The sequence below is a fragment of the Sciurus carolinensis genome, chromosome 3, assembly GCF_902686445.1.
Source record: "Sciurus carolinensis chromosome 3, mSciCar1.2, whole genome shotgun sequence".
Taxonomy (NCBI): Eukaryota; Metazoa; Chordata; class Mammalia; order Rodentia; family Sciuridae; genus Sciurus; species Sciurus carolinensis.
This window is the reverse complement of record NC_062215.1, coordinates 15,130,580-15,148,738: the sequence shown is the minus strand read 5'-3', so window position 1 is coordinate 15,148,738 and position 18,159 is coordinate 15,130,580. Positions and strand designations below refer to the sequence as shown.

General features: G+C 35.8%; 1 protein-coding gene and 1 pseudogene across 1 annotated transcript in view; one reads left to right on the top strand and one right to left on the bottom strand.

Moving 5' to 3' along the window:
* Tanc2 (tetratricopeptide repeat, ankyrin repeat and coiled-coil containing 2) overlaps window positions 1-18,159 on the top strand; it is a 476,564-nt gene that overhangs the window by 383,248 nt on the left and 75,157 nt on the right. The window contains 2 exon segments of the mRNA XM_047542811.1: window positions 7,403-7,569; window positions 11,538-12,145. Coding sequence (XP_047398767.1) covers window positions 7,403-7,569; window positions 11,538-12,145 — 775 coding nt within the window.
* Window positions 2,116-4,176, bottom strand: LOC124981054 (histone H3.3A-like; annotated as a pseudogene).

Genomic DNA, 18,159 nt, shown 5'->3' with positions numbered 1-18,159 from the left:
TCTAAATGGAATTCATACATAACCAGAATACATAAAAATACTCAAAAAATTTAACACCAAAAAAACACTAAAACCCACTCAATAAATGGGCAGAAGATCTAAAGAGATATTTCTCAAGAGAAGAGATACAAATGGCCAACAAATATTTGAAAAAAACGTTCAACATCCTTGTCAATTAGGGAAATGCAGATCAAAACTACTCTGAGATTTCATCTCATCCCAGTTAGAATGGAGGCCATCAAGAATGCAAATAACAGGGGCTGGGGTTATAACTCAGATGTAGAGCACTTGCCTAGCATGTTGTGAAGCACTGGGTTCGATTCTCAGTACCTCATATAAATAAATAAAGGTCCAACTTAATGCAAATAACAAAAATTGCTGGCAAGTATGTGGGGAGAAGTTACACTTATACATTATTGGTGTAAATACAAGTTAGTACAACCACTTTGGAAAGCAGTATGGGGATTCTTCAGAAGACTAGGATCATTTGACCCAAGTATACCATTCCTTGGTATTTATCCAAAAGAACGAAAAATCAGCATACTATGATACATGCATACCAATGTTTAGAGCAGCACAATCTGTAATAGCCAAGTTATGGAGCCAGCCTAGGTACCCATCAACAAATGAATATATAAAGAAAATATGGTAAATATACGCAATGGAATTCTCACCATAAAGAAGAATGAAATTAGTTATTTGCTGAGTGGATAGAAACTGGAGAACATCATGCTAAATGAAATAAGCCAGACTTAGAAAGTTAAAGGTCAGATTTTTTCTCTTATATACAAAGGCTAGAGGAAAAAAAAAAAGAATGGAGGCTAAGACTGTAACTCGTGTACAGCACTTGCCTAGCATGTCCCTAGCTTCAATCCTCATCACTGCCAAAAAAAAAAAGAAAAGAAAAAGAAATAGCAGGGGGTTCTTGTGAAAATAGAAGGATCGGTAGAATAAAAGCAAAGAACCAAGTGGGAGGGAGGAGGGGATGAAACAGGGAAGATTTGATAGTAAAATTGACCAAATTATGCTATGTGCTTTTTTGAATATATGACCATTCATTCCAATTTATGTATAGCTATAATGTATCAATTTAAAATAAATGAGTAAAAGAAGGAAGACCAATCTAGGAGAGGAAAGGGTTGAGGGAAGGGAAAGAGATAGTACTGGGGATTGAATGAAGAAAACTGTTACTTGAACTTACGAATATGTCAAAATGAACCCCACTATTATGTTTAACTATAATCCACTAATAAATAAATTTTAAAAACAAGGGTTTAAAAGTCTTGGAGAACCTTTTCAATGACTTGTCAGCTAGTGCAATGGCTCTTTTTTTATAGTTTAATATATTTTAATAGCAAACTTATAGGAACAGCACAGAAGACAGACAATAAAAACATGTACTTGCATGTAGGATAACTCAGAAAAGTATTGTGAATGGATGGAATCTACTGTATGATAAAAATACTACAAACACCAATTTTTTTTTTTTGCTTGACTCACAGACTTTATTTACATTTGTCTACAGCATCATTTCCTTATGAAATGAACTAGTACAGCTCAGTAAACCAAGAAATCATAATCATCTGAATTGTCTGTAAACTCCTATTAACTAAATTTATAACCTTGCATTTGCTTAGTACAGCCAAAGTTTTAAATACAAGAGAGCACAAGAATAAATCAAAGGTAACATGTAGAACCTAGATCATCATCTGGGTAACTTAGAAGATGTATTTTCAAGAAGTCTGAGGCACAAACACCAACTTCTATAAGAAATTTACTTGTTTTAAAAAATCCAAATGCTGGCATTGTCCAGAAAAATTTAACAGTTTTATTTATAATTATTATAAAGTTGAACTGCTGAAACTTCTTCACTGAAACATCTTGATTTACATTAATGCTTTACCTCCCTGCACTTACATTAAAAATTCACACACAAATAAAAATGGAAAAGCGACCAATACATGATTTCTGTCCTCTATTTTTCCACTTGCAATCATATACTTAGGTATCTTTTGACCCCTTGGAAAAAAATATCTAACGTTCAGAACTAGCAATCACAGGAAGAAGAGAAAAAAATTTTTTTGAGAATGAAACATTTCCCATCATAGTGAATTCTTAAGCACATTCTCCACGTATGTGGTATAGTTGGATGTCTTTTGGTATAATGGTTACACGTTTGGTATGGGTAGCACACAGGTTGGTGTCTTCAAAAAGGCCAACCAGATAGGCCTCGCTTGCCTCCTGCAAAGCACCAATAGCTGTGCTCTGGAAGTGCCGATCTGTTTTGAGGTCCTGAGCAATTTCTCGCACCAGACACTGGAAAGGGAGTTTGCAAATCATAAGTCCAGTGGACTTCTGATAATGTCTAATTTCACAGAGCTCCACAGTACCAGGCCTGTAACAATGAGATTTCTTCACCCCTCCAGTAGAGGGCGCACTCCTGCGAGCGGCCTTTGTAGCCAGTTTCCTGGGTACTTAACCACAGGTCGATTTGCAGACAGTCTGCTTTGTACCAGCCACGGTAGAAAGACCTCCTTACTTACCCACTTCTCCTTCGGCTGGAGCTTGGCGAACTAGAGGCTGGCATTGAGTGACCTGCAATGGTTCTTAAACACCAGGACATTTAAAGTTTTCAGTTAGTTCATGACACAAATAAGAAAAATATATATGTATATAGGCTTATGTTGCTTCAATTTTTTAAATCTTAAAATACGTTTTATTCTATGAAATAATGGTAAAAATGGATGGTAGTTGTATTTTAAATGTTCTTACATTGCAAAATATTACGTAGTAGTCCTTGATTAGTCCCTATTTTTTTTTGTTTTGTTTTCATTTGTAAAATCGTTTAAAAGTTCCTAAATTAGAGTATTACTTAAATAATCTGCAAATATTTGAAAATGAACATGCTAGAGCATTATTGTAAAGCTGTTACTTTTGAAAGGCAAAATCTAAAGATCAGTAAGGTCTCATCTCTTAAGTATATAATTAAGAAACCTCATTTACCAAAAGAAAAGGAATGATTTTAGGATTAGTTTTCTTTATTTTACATTATTAGTGGCATTGAGAAATTCTTTGCATTTATTATTCTGAATCCTAAAAATTATGATATCCTTGGATGAACATGCCATCCTCACTTCTTAACAGATGAAATATTTATTGACATATACCTGAATTCACAAGTGATTTATAAGTTCTTCAAAGGAGGGGGGAATCTAAAAAATGAATAAATAAAATCAGGATTTGAAAAGATATCATTATCTTTTTATTGTTGTTGTTCTTTTTAGTTATACCTGACAGTAGAGTGTATTTTGACATATCATGCATACATGATGTCCCATTCTTATGGTTGTACACGATGTGGAGTTACTCTGGTCCTGTATTCATATATGAACATAGAAAACTTATGTCTGATTCATTCTACTGTCTTTCCCATTCCTATCCCTCCTCCCTTTGTCCAATCTGGTAAACCTATACTCCTCCCTCCCACATACCAGAGAGAACATCCAGCCTTTGGTTTTTGGAGATTGACTAACTTCACTTAACATGATAGCCTTCAGTTCCATCCATTTACTGGTAAATGCCATAATTTCATTCTTCTTTATAGCTAAGTAATATTCCATTGTGTATATATACCACATTTTCTTTATCCATTCATCTGTTGAGGGGCACCTAGGTTGATTCTGTAGCTTGGCTATTGTGAATTGAGCTGCTGTGAACATTGATATGACCATGTCACTATAGTATGCTGATTTTAAGTCCTTTGGGTATATGCTGGGAAGTGGGATAGCTGGGTCAAATGGTGGTTCCATTCAACTTTTCTGAGGAATCAGAAACTGCTTTCCAGAGTGGTTGCACCAATTTGCAGTCCCACCAGCAGTTTATGAGTGCACCTTTTTCCCCACATCCTTGCCAACATTTATTGTTGCTTGTATTCTTGATAATTGACTGGAGTGAGATGAAATATCAGTGTAGTTTTAATTTGCCTTTCTCTAATTGCTAGAGATGTTGAACATTTTTTCATGTATTTGTTGACCATATTTCTTCTGTGAAGTGTCTGTTCATTTCCTTTGCCCATTTATTGATTGGATTATTCATTTTTTTGGTGTGAGGTTTTATGAGTTCTTATAGATCCTGGAGATTACTGCTCTGAAGTACAGGTGGCAGACTTTCTCCCATTCTGTACACTCTTCATGATTGTTTCCTTTGCTGTGAAGAAGCTCTTTAGTTTGAGTCCATCCCATTTATTGATCTTGATTTTACTACTTGCACTTCAGGAGTCTTGTTGAGGAATTACTTCTAAGCTGACATGATGGAGGTTTGGGCTTACTTTTTCTTCTAGCAGGCAGAGGATCTCTGGTCTAATGCAAGGTCCTTGATCCACTTATAGTTGAGGTTTGTGCAGGGTGAGAGATAGTGGTCTAATTTCATTTTATTATACATGGATTTCCAGTTTTCCTAATACCATCTATTGAAGAGGCTATCTTTTCTCTGATTTATGTTCATGGCACCTTAGTCTGGTATGAGATAACTGTATTTATGTGGGTTTGTCTCTGTATCTTCTATTCTGTACCATTGCTCTTAATTTCTGTTTTGGTACCAGTACCATGCTGTTTTTGTTACTGTAGTTCTGTAGTATAATTTGAGGTCTTGTATTATGATGCCTCCTGCTTCACTTTTCTTGCTGAGGATTGCTTTGGCTGTTCTGGGTCTCTTATTTTTCCTAATGAATTCCATGACTGTATTGCCTATTTCTATAAAGAATGTCATCAGAACCTTAACAGGAATTGCATTAAATCTATATAGCACTTTTTAAAATATCATTATCTTGATTAAGGGGGACAAATATTCCTCTTTTTAAAAAACTGATATGTTATCTATTTTACTCATGGGATGAATAATACACTTCACTGGGAATTTGTGTAAATGAATTTTTATTATTGAAGCAATGGTTATTTCATTCATCAAAATATTTGTGTCATACTTTAGAGCACATTCTTGGTCTTTATGCTTGGGAATGTGTTTTCAGTATTTCTCCCCACCCCCAAAAAGAATCTCTGCAGATGCATTACCATGAACCTTTTTCTCTACTTGAAGATCTTGGCATTTTAGGAAGGAACCCAGATGAAATTAAAGCAGGTATAATGGAAGGATAGGCAGGTGTAATGGTGTGCTGATAAATTTTTAACAGCTCCCAAGGGGCAGAAAGATGATTTAACATTTGCCAGTTTCTTTTTTTTTTTTTTTTTTTGGTTTCAAAATATTTTATTTCTGAATATTTTATGCTGTATTAATAAAAAATGTGTGCCACTTATTAAATATTTCTAATGCTTTTTACCTTTCTTAAAGATTGCAGAATACAGAGTACAGAGGACAAAGAAAATATATCAAATTGTCTCAATAACTTTTGACTATGAAAGTCACAAGGAATGACTGGAAATTAGTTTTTTTTTTTTTTTTTTTTTTTTTTTTTGTATAAGTATTCCCACCATAGCCAATTTCAAGCTACCACCTGTTTTAAAACCAGCCCAAAAATATTGCAGTGGGCAGAGCAGGACAGCTCCAGCACACTGCTGGTTGAGACTAGGTGTTGGTGCTCAGCCACACAGATGCAGTTAGAAAATTCCTCCATGGAAACTAAGGACACATATAAGCTTAATGGAATCAGAGTCCTCAAAATCAAGAACACAATAGTTCCCAGTTGTTTGGATAAATCCTGGTTAGTTCCAATTAATTCCTCTTTTTTCCTTAATTCTTTGGACTTAGTGTTACATCATCTATAAAGCCATTTTATTAATTAATAATTGTTGTTAACAGAGCTGGACTCCACAGTTCATTTCTTTTCCTAAAATGTTACCACATGAAAGTAATAGTTAGGGCTGGGAATATAGCTCAGTTGGTAGAGTGCTTTCCTCAAGTTCAATCTGCAGCATGCACATGCACATGCGTGCACCCATGCATGCACACATGCACACACACACACACATGAAAAGAAAAAAAAGTAATAGTTAAAACTCTTCATAATTTGAGAGCTGACAAAGTATTTAGGATATCAGAATTAAGTTCCTTTATACAAAGCTTATGCTTTAAAGGAAATATATGAAGTCTTATTAATCATTGCAAAAGATCTGTGTACGTTCAAATGTGAAACCAAAATAGCATGCAGTTTGTTTTTTACTCTTTTAAAGGAAAGAGGCAATCTTGTACAGAAGTCCTCAGCTTGCTATTCAGAACTCAATCTCACTTTCTTCTTCTTTCTCAGAAAAAAGCATATTTTTCATATATGACTTATTGCCCTCTTCCCTCCCTGTAAGGTCCTACTAACTAGTAACTTCTTTTTTTTTTTTTTTTTTGTAACTTCTATTTAATATAATTCACTTAAACTAAAATAGTCATTCAATCTGGGGATTTTTTGAAACTAATTGTAGAATGTTGTTCAAAGATCAATAAGACATAATGAGAGTAGAAACCTGAAATCTCACTAAGTTGCTTTCTTCAGCCTAGACCTAAAGATAAACTGATTTTATTAACTTAGAATCAGGTAGAGTCCAGGAGGGAACTGGATATGGGTATCTGATTTTGTCTTTCTGACATGTCTTCTCCCCTGGGAAGATCACACAAAGGACTAGTCTTGTTGAGACTACTTTGGGTATTGTCTTAGAAGCTGTTAGTATCTTAGGATCTAATCTCCTTTGTTCAGGTCTGTCTGTGGGCTGCAGTTCCTTCTCTCTGTTTCTCCATCCCTCCTTTCCCACTACACATTCACATGTAGTCCTACATACTACTTTTAGACTAACTTAGACCTTTTGCCAGGCATGGTGGTGCATGCCTGTAATCCCAGTGACTTGTGGAGCTGAGGCAGGAGGATCCCAAGTTTGAAGGCAACCTCAGCAACTTAAAAAAAAAAGAACTGGGATGTACCTCAGTGGTAGAGCACCCTTAGGTTTAATTCTAGGTACCACAAAAAGAAAAAGAAAATTAGACCTTTTGGGGGGAAATTCCCCTAAGAACATGTGATACTATGTTTTCTGTTTGATGCTCTCAGAGAAAAAAACAAAACCAAGACACATTCTATTTAACTTTTTTATGTGTGAGAGAAAAATGAATTTCTATGTATAAGTTCTCCTAACTTATACTTGTATCACAACTAATAGTATGAGGATTTATAAAAGTGACAGTACATACATATATGTAACAAAAGCTTTCACATCTGGTAAAAAAAAATGAATCCACTAAATGAATTATATCATGTCTTTATAAGAAGTTACATATCCTAAGCTTTCAAGACCATGTAAGAGGTCTTTCTAATTTTTTTTTTTTCCAGGCAGATATCTACCCAAAGACCCAGTAAGAACTCACTTATCTACTTGGTAATTATAAAGTAATTTGTTTCTTTCTATCTCAGAGAGAAAAATCCCAGATGAAGATTTCATCATTTTAATTGATGGACTAAATGAAGCAGAATTTCACAAACCGGATTATGGGGATACAATTGTATCGTTTCTGAGTAAAATGATTGGAAAATTTCCTTCTTGGCTCAAACTAATTGTAACAGTTAGGACCAGTTTACAGGTATGTGTTTGTTTGCTTTTGAACCATTAATCATTTCCCTTGGAAAGGGCTTAACCTGAAAAAAATTCTAGATCCTAGTTCTTTTAGCAGTGACTCTTTCTAAACCAACCATATCACAGGTTTAGCAAGAATAATTCCCCAAAGAGAGTAAGAGTTAAATCTAGAGAGGGCAGACTCTCTATCTGACTCTCAAATTCCCATTCAGTTTATTAAAATGTCCCTCAGAATAGCATGAAAAGAAAGTTCTTTTCCTACACTTTGTCCTGAGGACAGCAATGCAAAGAAAATCCCTAGTACTTTGACTATTTTTTCATATTCTTTTACCATTAAATGCCATGCAAAATCCAGTTTAATTTACAGTCTAGAGTCCGGTTCTTCCCTCTGCTTCTACTTGAACAACTTTACTGTGGCATGAAGGTGAACTTCTGTTTATGCCCTCCTCTAACAAATACTGGAAATATTAGGGCTTTACACTAAATTTATTGGAACTGGGAGATGAGGGGGTTTTTTGTTGTCCTTTGCTTTAAATTATCTTCCCTGCTAAATCATTGATCACTTAATGGCCCGTCAGAAGAAATAGGAAAGGATAAACGATTCTACCTTCCCCACCATTCTCATTGTACCTGAGTTGGTATCTCCCTTTCCCTGTCCTTCCCTGTCCTACCCCCAGCGTACTGGGAATTGAACCCAGGAATGCTCTACCACTGTGCTACATTCCTAGCTCTTTTTTTTTTTTTCTTTTTTTCTGTTTTTTTGACACTACTAAATTGCTGAGGGTGACCTCAAACTTGGGATCTTCCCACCTCAGCCTCCAAAGTTGCTGGGATCGCAGGTATGAATCACTGCACCTGGCTGGTATCTCTCATTCTTTAAATATTTACACATGATTTGGAACAATGTTTCTCAGCCTTTTTAAATCATTCTCTCTTTGGGTGTGTATTAAAATCTCAAACATACACCCATCCCACTCATTGGACGTAACCCCCCTTGTAATAATTGCTAATATACAGAAAAGAGTCTTGCATTAAGTTCCTTCTTTTCCCTTCTCCCCAGACGTTGGTATTATTCCCATATATTGACCTTTACTGTCTTCCATGATCAGAAACTGTATTTCCTATCCTGGCCATCACCTTACAGATGTTTATTATCAATCTCAAAGTAAATTGAATTAAAGAATGTGGATAATCAACATAAATGCATCTTTACAGCTAAAATGTACATAACCAACCAGGCACGGTGATACATGCCTTTAATCCCAGCAGCTTGGGAGACTGAAGCAGTAGGATTGCAACTTCAAAACCAGCCTGAGCAACTTAGTGAGACCCTAAGCAACTTAACGAGACCCTTTCTCAAAATATAAAATAAAAAGGGCTGGGGATGTGACTCAGTGGTTAAGTACCCCTGGGTTCGATCCCTATTACCAAAAAAAAAAAAAAAAGGGGGGGGGGGGGTAAATGATCTATCCCTATTGACCAGTAGTTGGATCATTAAAGATGAAGGATAAATAGAAAAAAGGAGGAAAAAAAAAAAAAAAAAAAAAAAAACTTCCAGGAAGGAACACAGTCTCTGTTTTTACCACTTGTATGCTTAGGTGATATTATCCTGAGATGTGTTTTTTTCATAATGTCATGTGTAGTTGCAAAAGAAATTTTAAATTTATTTGGGTAGACCAGATAACTTTTAATTTTTCATCCATGCCAAAGAATGTAAAAAGTGCTATACATTCTAATCTCCAGATTCCATATTTCATTGTCTCCATGGATAGAGGCCTGTAATAACTCCCCAGATACTTCATACTTCAACTAAGAATTTTTTAATATTTTCTTTTAGCTCCAACATTCTTAAATAATTCATAGGTTTTAAAAAATGAACCTTTAAATTTGGTTATACATAATTCCCACAAACATTTCTTAAGGACTTACAGCATGCCAGGCACTATTCTAGAGGTTAAGGATTACCGGGAACAAGATATACAACCTCCCTGCATACATAAAGCGTATTAAGAAAACAAAAAACAAGTTAAAAAATTAAACATATTAAAATCACAGGTAATATTGAGGGTTATAAGGAAAAAAACAGGATAAAGGGATAAATGGAGATAATAGTAGTTTTAGATAGGGTAGATAGAAAGGACTCCCCAGGGGGCCTTATTTTAAAGTGGTAATATCTATCTTTTTAAAAGATCTCTTTGTCTGCTGGCTGTGTAGATAATAAAGTGTAGATGATCAAGAATATAATCAGAAATACAGATGAAAATGACTAGAATAATAATGGTAGAGATCATATGAAGTAGCCACATTTAGAGTGTATTTTGAAGGAGAAGGATTTGATGATGGACTGAATGTGGGTATGAACAAGAGAGAAGATTCAAGAATGAATCTTGGGCTTTTGATGAACAAATGTTGGTTTGAAGAATATAGGTCACAGATGCCCCCAAGGATTTGGTTGGAAAGTCAGTGGTATGCCATTTATTGGCATGGGGAAAGTTTTGTGGTGGGGGACAGAATTTAATAGTTCAGATTTAATCACATTAAGTTGTCTATAAAACATACAAGCATAAGTGTCAAGTAGACAGAGTTATAAGATGGGAACTCATGGGAGATAACTGATCTGGAAACATAAACTTAGATATCATCCACATGTAGATATTTAGAACCGTGAAACTAAATAAATAGTTTTGGGGAGTTAGAAGGGGTAGAGGAAAGAAAAAAATAGAGATCCAAACCCTAGGTGTGCTGGGAAATGAAAGAGAAGCTTAGTGGAAGAGGCTTGAATAAGAGTGGGTAGCCTGCTGAGTGGAAAATAAGAGGACTGTGCAATGGAAGCAGGCCACAGAAAGTGACTCTCAAAGAGAGGTGCAGAGTGGTGCAGTCAGCTGCCGAAATGCTATTGAGAGGTTAAAGAAAATGAGAACTAAAAGCTCATTGTTATGAATACGCAAATGGTATGACTCTACTTCATGTACAACCAGAGAAATGATAGCTATACTCCATTTGTGTACGATGAATTGAAATTTTTTTAAATGCCCAAAAAAAGTAATAAAAGAATTTGATAGTTAGATTTGACAAGGTGAGGATTACTGATTACCTTGACAAGAACCATTTTGGGGAAGTGGTAGGGTTGAAGCCTGATTGGAACAAATATAGGAGAAAAAGGGAAGGGAGGGTTTAGAAATAGCAGATACAGTAAAGATTCCCCAAGTTTTACTAAAAATGGGAACAAAGTTAGAGAATAGTAGCTGGAAGGAAGAATATAGGAATGTATGTCTGTGTGATTCAGATGAAAAGAAGAAATTGATGCAGAAGAGAATGGGTTCTTACAGGAGCAAAGTCTCTAAGTAATTAAGAAAGGATGGAATCCGTGCATAAGAGTCACCACAAAGCCCTATCACCTTACCCCAACATAATGTCCAAACAGATCCCAAGCTACCAGGTTTCTACTTTTAGAAGTGTTCCTTTCAGCTCATTCATGTCAAGAAGGCATATGTTAAATGTAGTATTTTATTGGGAGAGTTAGAAAGCCACATTTTATCTTTTTTTTTTATTAAAAGATACATTTTTTACATGGCATTCTTTGAATCCATATGCATTACTTTACTGAGTTGTACTTATGAGTTGTACATTATGCCCTGGTTTACACTGAAAAGAATTATAGCCAAAGAATTATACGGCACTCCATTTTCTATTTATTTTAGGAGTGTTGTTTAGAATACTAGCCATGAAATCACTCCTAAAGTACCCTTTACAAAGACCTATAAAAAATTGTCTTAAAAGTTCCAATATTAGGAAAAATAGTGTCCTTCCTATGCAACTAATTTTTTTTTAATCTGTAGATACTAATACTTGATCATGTTTCCCTCTTTTCTTTGTCCACTCAGTTCAGAGTAAATGTGTGGACCTCATAGTTCATCACAAAAGTTAGGGGAAACTGAAGGTCTTTCTGTCTCTCTCTCTTTCTGTCTATTTTAGGAAATTACCAAGTTGCTGCCTTTCCATAGGATTTTTTTGGATCGACTAGAAGAGAATGAAGCCATAGACCAGGACCTGCAGGCTTACATCCTGCATCGGATACACAGCAGCTCAGAGATCCAGAATAACATTTCACTTAATGGCAAAATGGACAATACTACATTTGGCAAGCTCAGTTCTCATCTCAAGACCCTCAGTCAAGGGTCCTATCTATACCTGAAACTCACATTTGACCTCATAGAGAAAGGATATTTAGTGTTAAAGAGCTCTAGCTACAAAGTAGTTCCTGTTTCACTCTCAGAGGTTTATTTACTCCAGTGCAATATGAAGTTCCCAACCCAGTCTTCTTTTGACCGGGTGATGCCTCTCCTGAATGTGGCAGTGGCCTCTCTCCACCCACTGACTGATGAGCATATCTTCCAGGCCATCAATGCTGGTAGCATTGAAGGCACACTAGAATGGGAAGATTTTCAGCAGAGAATGGAGAACCTCTCCATGTTCCTAATCAAGCGCAGAGACATGACTCGTATGTTTGTACATCCTTCTTTTCGAGAATGGCTTATCTGGAGAGAAGAAGGAGAGAAAACCAAATTTCTGTGTGATCCCAGGTAAGATATAGATCTGTGATAAGCAATTCTGAGCCTATTTTATACTTATTGCATGGATCATGGGTATTGAAAACAGTGAGAAGTGTTCTTCATTGAACACCTCAAGTAAAGGACACATCACCTGTTTCTTCTCAAGGCAAGGCTAAGATGAGATTTAGTAATGTTTCTCACAGTGTTATATCCTGAATTTTCAATATCTGCATAGGTATTTAGAATACTGCCCTGTAATCCTGTCTTCCTAAATAATTTTCACTGGCCCCACTAGAGATTACAGGTAATAATTAAGTTAGCCGTATAATAGATTTCCTCAGTATTCTTCAGATATGAGAAAAGAATGGACATATTATTCTCATCTGTTTGACTTAGAGCAAAATTATTTAAAGATTATTTTTAAAATTACTATTGCCCTTTTAAAAATAGAATCTTAAACTTTATAGCTGAAAGACTCAAAAAGTTCAGATGGTCTAGTTACTCTGCTTTCAGATAAATAGGTATCATTATCCCCAGTTTGCTTTATGAAGGCCTTAAAGATGCTCAGTTACTGACCCAAAATCATAAAGTTAATAGGTGGGAAAAGGGAGGAGAGACTAAATAAAGATGACAAATTTATGGTATATACCACCACTCCCAATCCTGCATCCATGGCAGATATCACTATTTTACCCCCACCCCCCAGAACTCTTTCCTGATAAACTTAACTCTAAGTTAAGAATAGTTCTCAATTCAACAAACCAGACTAGATATGAAACTATCTCCTATTCTATGGGGTAGAACCTAGTCTCTGGCATCCTAGCGGGTTGTGCTTTTTACTCCTCCACACTACTCTTTTATGAAAATTATTCCTTTAATAAAGCATGTGTTTTCAAATGCATGTTTATTACTGATTTCCTGGAAACAAAGACGACACCAACAACATTGCTGGCAAATGCAGAACTTATTCTAGTTCAAAAAAAAAAGAGAGGCCAAATTTGACTATTCCTCACACTGTGACCCACCAGAGAGACTAAAACTCTGACAGTCCTCGGGTTTTATTACCCTTGTGACCATGTCCTGCACCAGGCCTTATTAAAAACAACTGTGCTTATGGGCATGCTGCTCAGCCTACTTCATGCTGATTCATTAGAAAAATCTGTTCCAGATTCTGATGGTGATATTGAGTCAGGCAGTAGATTTTTGTGGTCTTTTCCTTGAGAGGGAAACTTATTTAAAGAAACATGCTGTATTGGAAAGAATAGGAACTGTTGTGTCAGATTATGTGCCTATAAATCCTGCCTCTTCTAGGAACTTTGGCCTTTGGGACATTACATAATAATTCTGAGAATGTTTTCTTACTTACCTAAAAGCAATAATGATGCCTTCTTCCTAGAGTTGGTGAGCATTAAGCAAGGTTTTATAGTATAATACCTACAATAATACAGAATACAAAGAAAGTATTTAAAACATGTTCTTTTTTTTCCTACCCTGCCCTTGCAGTAATAGACCCTTCAAATGTGCCTTACCTAAATCTTGTGACTGAATCAGATAGCAATATTCTTCTTCCATCAGCATTTTGGGGCACAAGATTTTAAAACAAACAAAAAACTGAGTCTAAGTTTCTTGTATGAATTGTTCAGAATCCCCAAAAGAATTTTACTGTAATATAGTACCTCCCTTGTGCCTTCTAAGTTCCACAGTAGATACCTGAAACTATGAATAGTATCAAACCCTATAGGTACTACAGTTTTTCCTATTCATACATACATATAATACAGTTTTAATTTGTAAATTAGGCACAATACAAAATTAAAAACAGTGATAAAGTAGATCAATTCTAACAATATACTATAATAAAAGTTATGTGAATGTGGTTTCTCTCTTTTTCTCTCTCAAAATATCTTATTGTTCTTTCACCTTTTTACTTAAAGGAAGCACTTTACAACTGCTTCTCGTGGCATGTTCCAAACTGCAGGCATTGGGCTGGGGCTGTAACTCAGTGTAGAGTTACCTGCCTACCATGCCTGAGGCCCTAGATTCCATCCCCAGCACTGAAGGCCAGGGGCAGAGGAGACCACCAGATTACAAGCATCTTTTATTCTGGCAGGGCCAATATTTAGTAAAATAAGGATTACTTGAACACATGTACTGCAGTACTGCAGCAATCAATCTGATAACCTAAAGGGCCACTAAGTGACTAATGGGTAGGTAATATATACAGCATGGATACACTGGACAAAGGAGTGATTCAAGTCCAGGCAGAACAGAGTGAGACCGCATGAGATTTCATGATACTACTCAGAACAACACACAGTTCAAAACTTAGGAATTGTTTATTTCTGAAATGTTCCATTTATTATTTCCAGACTGTAGATGACCCTGGGTAACTAAAACCATAGAAAGTAAAACTTCTAATAAGGGGGAACTGTATCTTACTAGTACTGCTGCTGATACTCCTCATAGAGTTGGCAACTACATAGTTAAGAAAAAGACTACTCTTGAATTACCTAACAAACATTTTGAGATCAGTTCTCAGACAAACCCTTGCTAGCTAATTTGTTCTCCCATCCTGGAACTTATCAGGGGATTAAAAGCTGAGGTTTGGGACAATCAGAGTACCACTGAATTAACAATATCCTTAGAAAGGTCGAAATCCTCAGGGGTTTTATGCAAACATATCATGGCTATATAAGCTTGCTTTCTCAGCATTTTTTTGCTAACTAGCAGCATTTCAGCAACAGGCTGGTACATTGGGACAAGAGGAGCAAACACTTCCAACTTCAGCTGCTGGGTAGTCTGTTCCTGATGAGGAGTCATCGTATTACCCTTAATGGCAGAGAGTAAAATTATAAACAGGACCAGGAGTTATAAAAAAAAAAAAAAAACCTTCCTTAGATTTCATTTCATTTGGAATTCAGTCTCCTCCCCAGTACTGGCTGGCACCAGCCTTGTTACTGAAGTATTAATGTCAGAACTTAAGGCTCCCTGAGTCAGTGAGATGGAAATCACTCAGAGTTTAATGTTTTTGGCAGTCCAAACTGGCCTTTCAAAGAAACTGGCTACAATTGCTTTCCATTTCAGGCAGGTCTGATAAATAAAACTCTCCAAGCAGAGTTTGTCTTTGTGGCCTTCAGCCTTCACTTCCTGCACATTGTTTTCCCCTTCTGTTCTCTATTTGCTCCAACTTCTCTCTAGAATATCTTATATATTTCAATAGACCTGGGAGATCAACACAATGTCTCTAAAATCACACCAGGTAAGCCAGTGCCTGACGTGTATATCTATGTATAAGGAGACCTCTCAGAAGTAACACAACACACCTATCTCTTCTAGTCCATTTTCCTGGGCTTTTGACACTTGTTTACCCTGAACTTGTTGACCTTACTTGGGAATTAGACACAGATGAGGATATTGTGCTGATGCCAAGTAGTTGATCTTCAGAAATAGGCCACCCAAGGAAGTAGTTTCTGCCTAAGCTGAAAAGAGTCAGTAATCTGAGGATGGGGTTGGAAAAAGGAAGTAGCAGAGCCAGAGGTCAGTGCTACAATCGAAGTTGAGTTTTCTTTATCTTAAATATCAGACAGCTGTTGTCCCAGAATTTGGGCAGAGAACTGACATACAAAAGAGAGTGATCTAATGTGTATAGACACATAATTGTGACAGAAAGAAATGAGTTATAAGTAATATCCTTCCCTGACTTTGTAAGAGGGCGGGTTATGTGTGTTTTTCTCAAATTGTAAGCACAGTATCACTGAAGAATCATATATATCATCAAAACTTATTTATGGCATCAGAAGATTTTGGATCTGTGTTCTAGATAAAAGCACTCACCATCTTATTCTGCTTTCTCTTTCCCACTCTTCATCACTGTCATATTCTGAACTTAATCTGTCCTGTTTTAGTCCCTTAGGCACTGAGATATCAGGTTAATTTGCTAATTTAATAAACGAATCCCTGCTATTATGCTAATAGTAGGAGAGTAGAAAACCCATTTGAGGCAACTTGTGCATTTTAAGTAAAGCAGTAGAGAGGAGTGGCCACCAACCTTTGTAATTCAACCCATTAGTGACCTTGATAGTGGAGATTTGAAGCTAAAGGAGTAGACAATTGGGGGCCACCAGTTTGTGGTACTGTGCAATTACTGCTTAATATTTCTACATAGCATTAGGCTAGCCCAGAATAAATTTCAACTCTTTTTTTCTGTTTTCTCATTATCTCAGTTTTCATGGTATCTCACCTCTTCTTCCCTAGGAACAGCTCTCATAGTAATGTTTTGTAAGATTTTGACAGAAATTACAGTACTCAGCTGGTTTATTTTTAAATGTTGGAATAAAACACAGGAAACTTGTTGCAAACTTTATATAATGAGTTTTGAGGTGATCAACCTATGAGGTCAGGATGTGGAAGATTAATTTGGCTTGACCTGACTTCCTCAAACTGAGATTAGCAAATATGGACTGGGATTCTGGTTCAGTGTTACAGCGCTTGCCTAGCATGCGTGAGGCACTGGGTTCAATCCCCAGCACCACATAAAATAAATAAAATAAAAGTATTGTGTCCATCTACAAGTAAAAAAATATTTTAAAAAAAGAGTAACAAATATGATGAGTGATTGGGAGGAAAGCCTACATGAATCCTTCTTACTTAGTTCTTTATGATCAGAATTGATTGCTTATAATTAATGACTTGTTGAAATTTTTCCTAATTTATTCAGCCATGAATTATACATTTACTTAGTTAATTGTACATTGGAGACCTGGTACTCCAAAATCTGTGCCACACAGCAGTATTTCAGAAAACAAACTGTTTGTCTAAGGTAAAAAAGAGAGCATCCTCTCCAAAATGAAATTAACTGTGCCAGAATCCTGTACAACCTGACTTCTTATAGAATATTTGAGTCTAAAATGACCTCAAAATGTTGAGTTATCATATGTGTTGATTTTGTTTGTTCTTTTAATCCAAGCATAGGCCTCCAGGCAGAATAACTTTCAACTTTACCCTCACTGAAGCACAGACTGAAGGTCACTGCTTCTGATAGTCACTGCAGACTCACACAACAAACTCTTCAAATGAGGGATGGGTTTTCTTTTTTAAAGCATTGGGAGAGAATTCAGCAAACCTATAAAGCATGGGAAGAAAAAAGAGGCTCCTGGAACTAAGTCATCCCTTAGGCAGTTTGAAAGAGTTAAAGCAAAAGAAAAGGGGAGGTATATCAAACATCTTTTACTAACAGTTAAACATTAATAGATGATCTCACCTACCTGGAAATATTAAATTGTATTTTGTTGGCATCAAAAATAAATTTGAGGACTGGGAATATAGCTCAGTTGGTAGAGTGCTTGCCTTGCAAGCACAGGCCCTGGGTTTAATCATAAGCACCACACACAAAAAAAAAATTTCAAATCTGAAGTATTACTCTGTGACCCAAGTCATGGTTTTGTGATATGATGTAATTAAGAAATTGCATGAAATCTAAAATGTCCAGTTTATCAATACCTGGATATCCTTCAACTTTATAAATTTGATTTCTCTCAACATAATCCTGGGATTTACAACAATTATTCAAAACAGTAAATGGTTTTCATCTTTAAAATTGTCTAACCATCAGAATATGGGCCACAACACTTTTTTTTCCTTTTCCATATCCAAAATGAAGTTTGGAAGAAACTGATCATCAGAATTTTTCCCCAAACCCAGTTAAAACTGAGAGCTACTTATTCCTACTGTCCTGAGAACTCATGAGAAATTTGATGAAGCAACATATATACAGAGAAATAGTTCTGCTTGTGAGAAGATGGAGAGAGCATCACTTTACAACATATCAAGCATAAATGCATAAATGCTTAACATTTATACATTCATTAAATATTTACAGAAGAGTCAAATAACAAAAACACTAAAGGGACTTATATTCTAAATTGTTTGCTTTGCTGAGAGAAAGTAATGCCATCTTCTATGTTTAAATATATAATTTTTTAAAAGATAGTTATGTTCACTAAATACTGGTTTAAAATAACTTCATCTAGAATCTAAAATGAGGA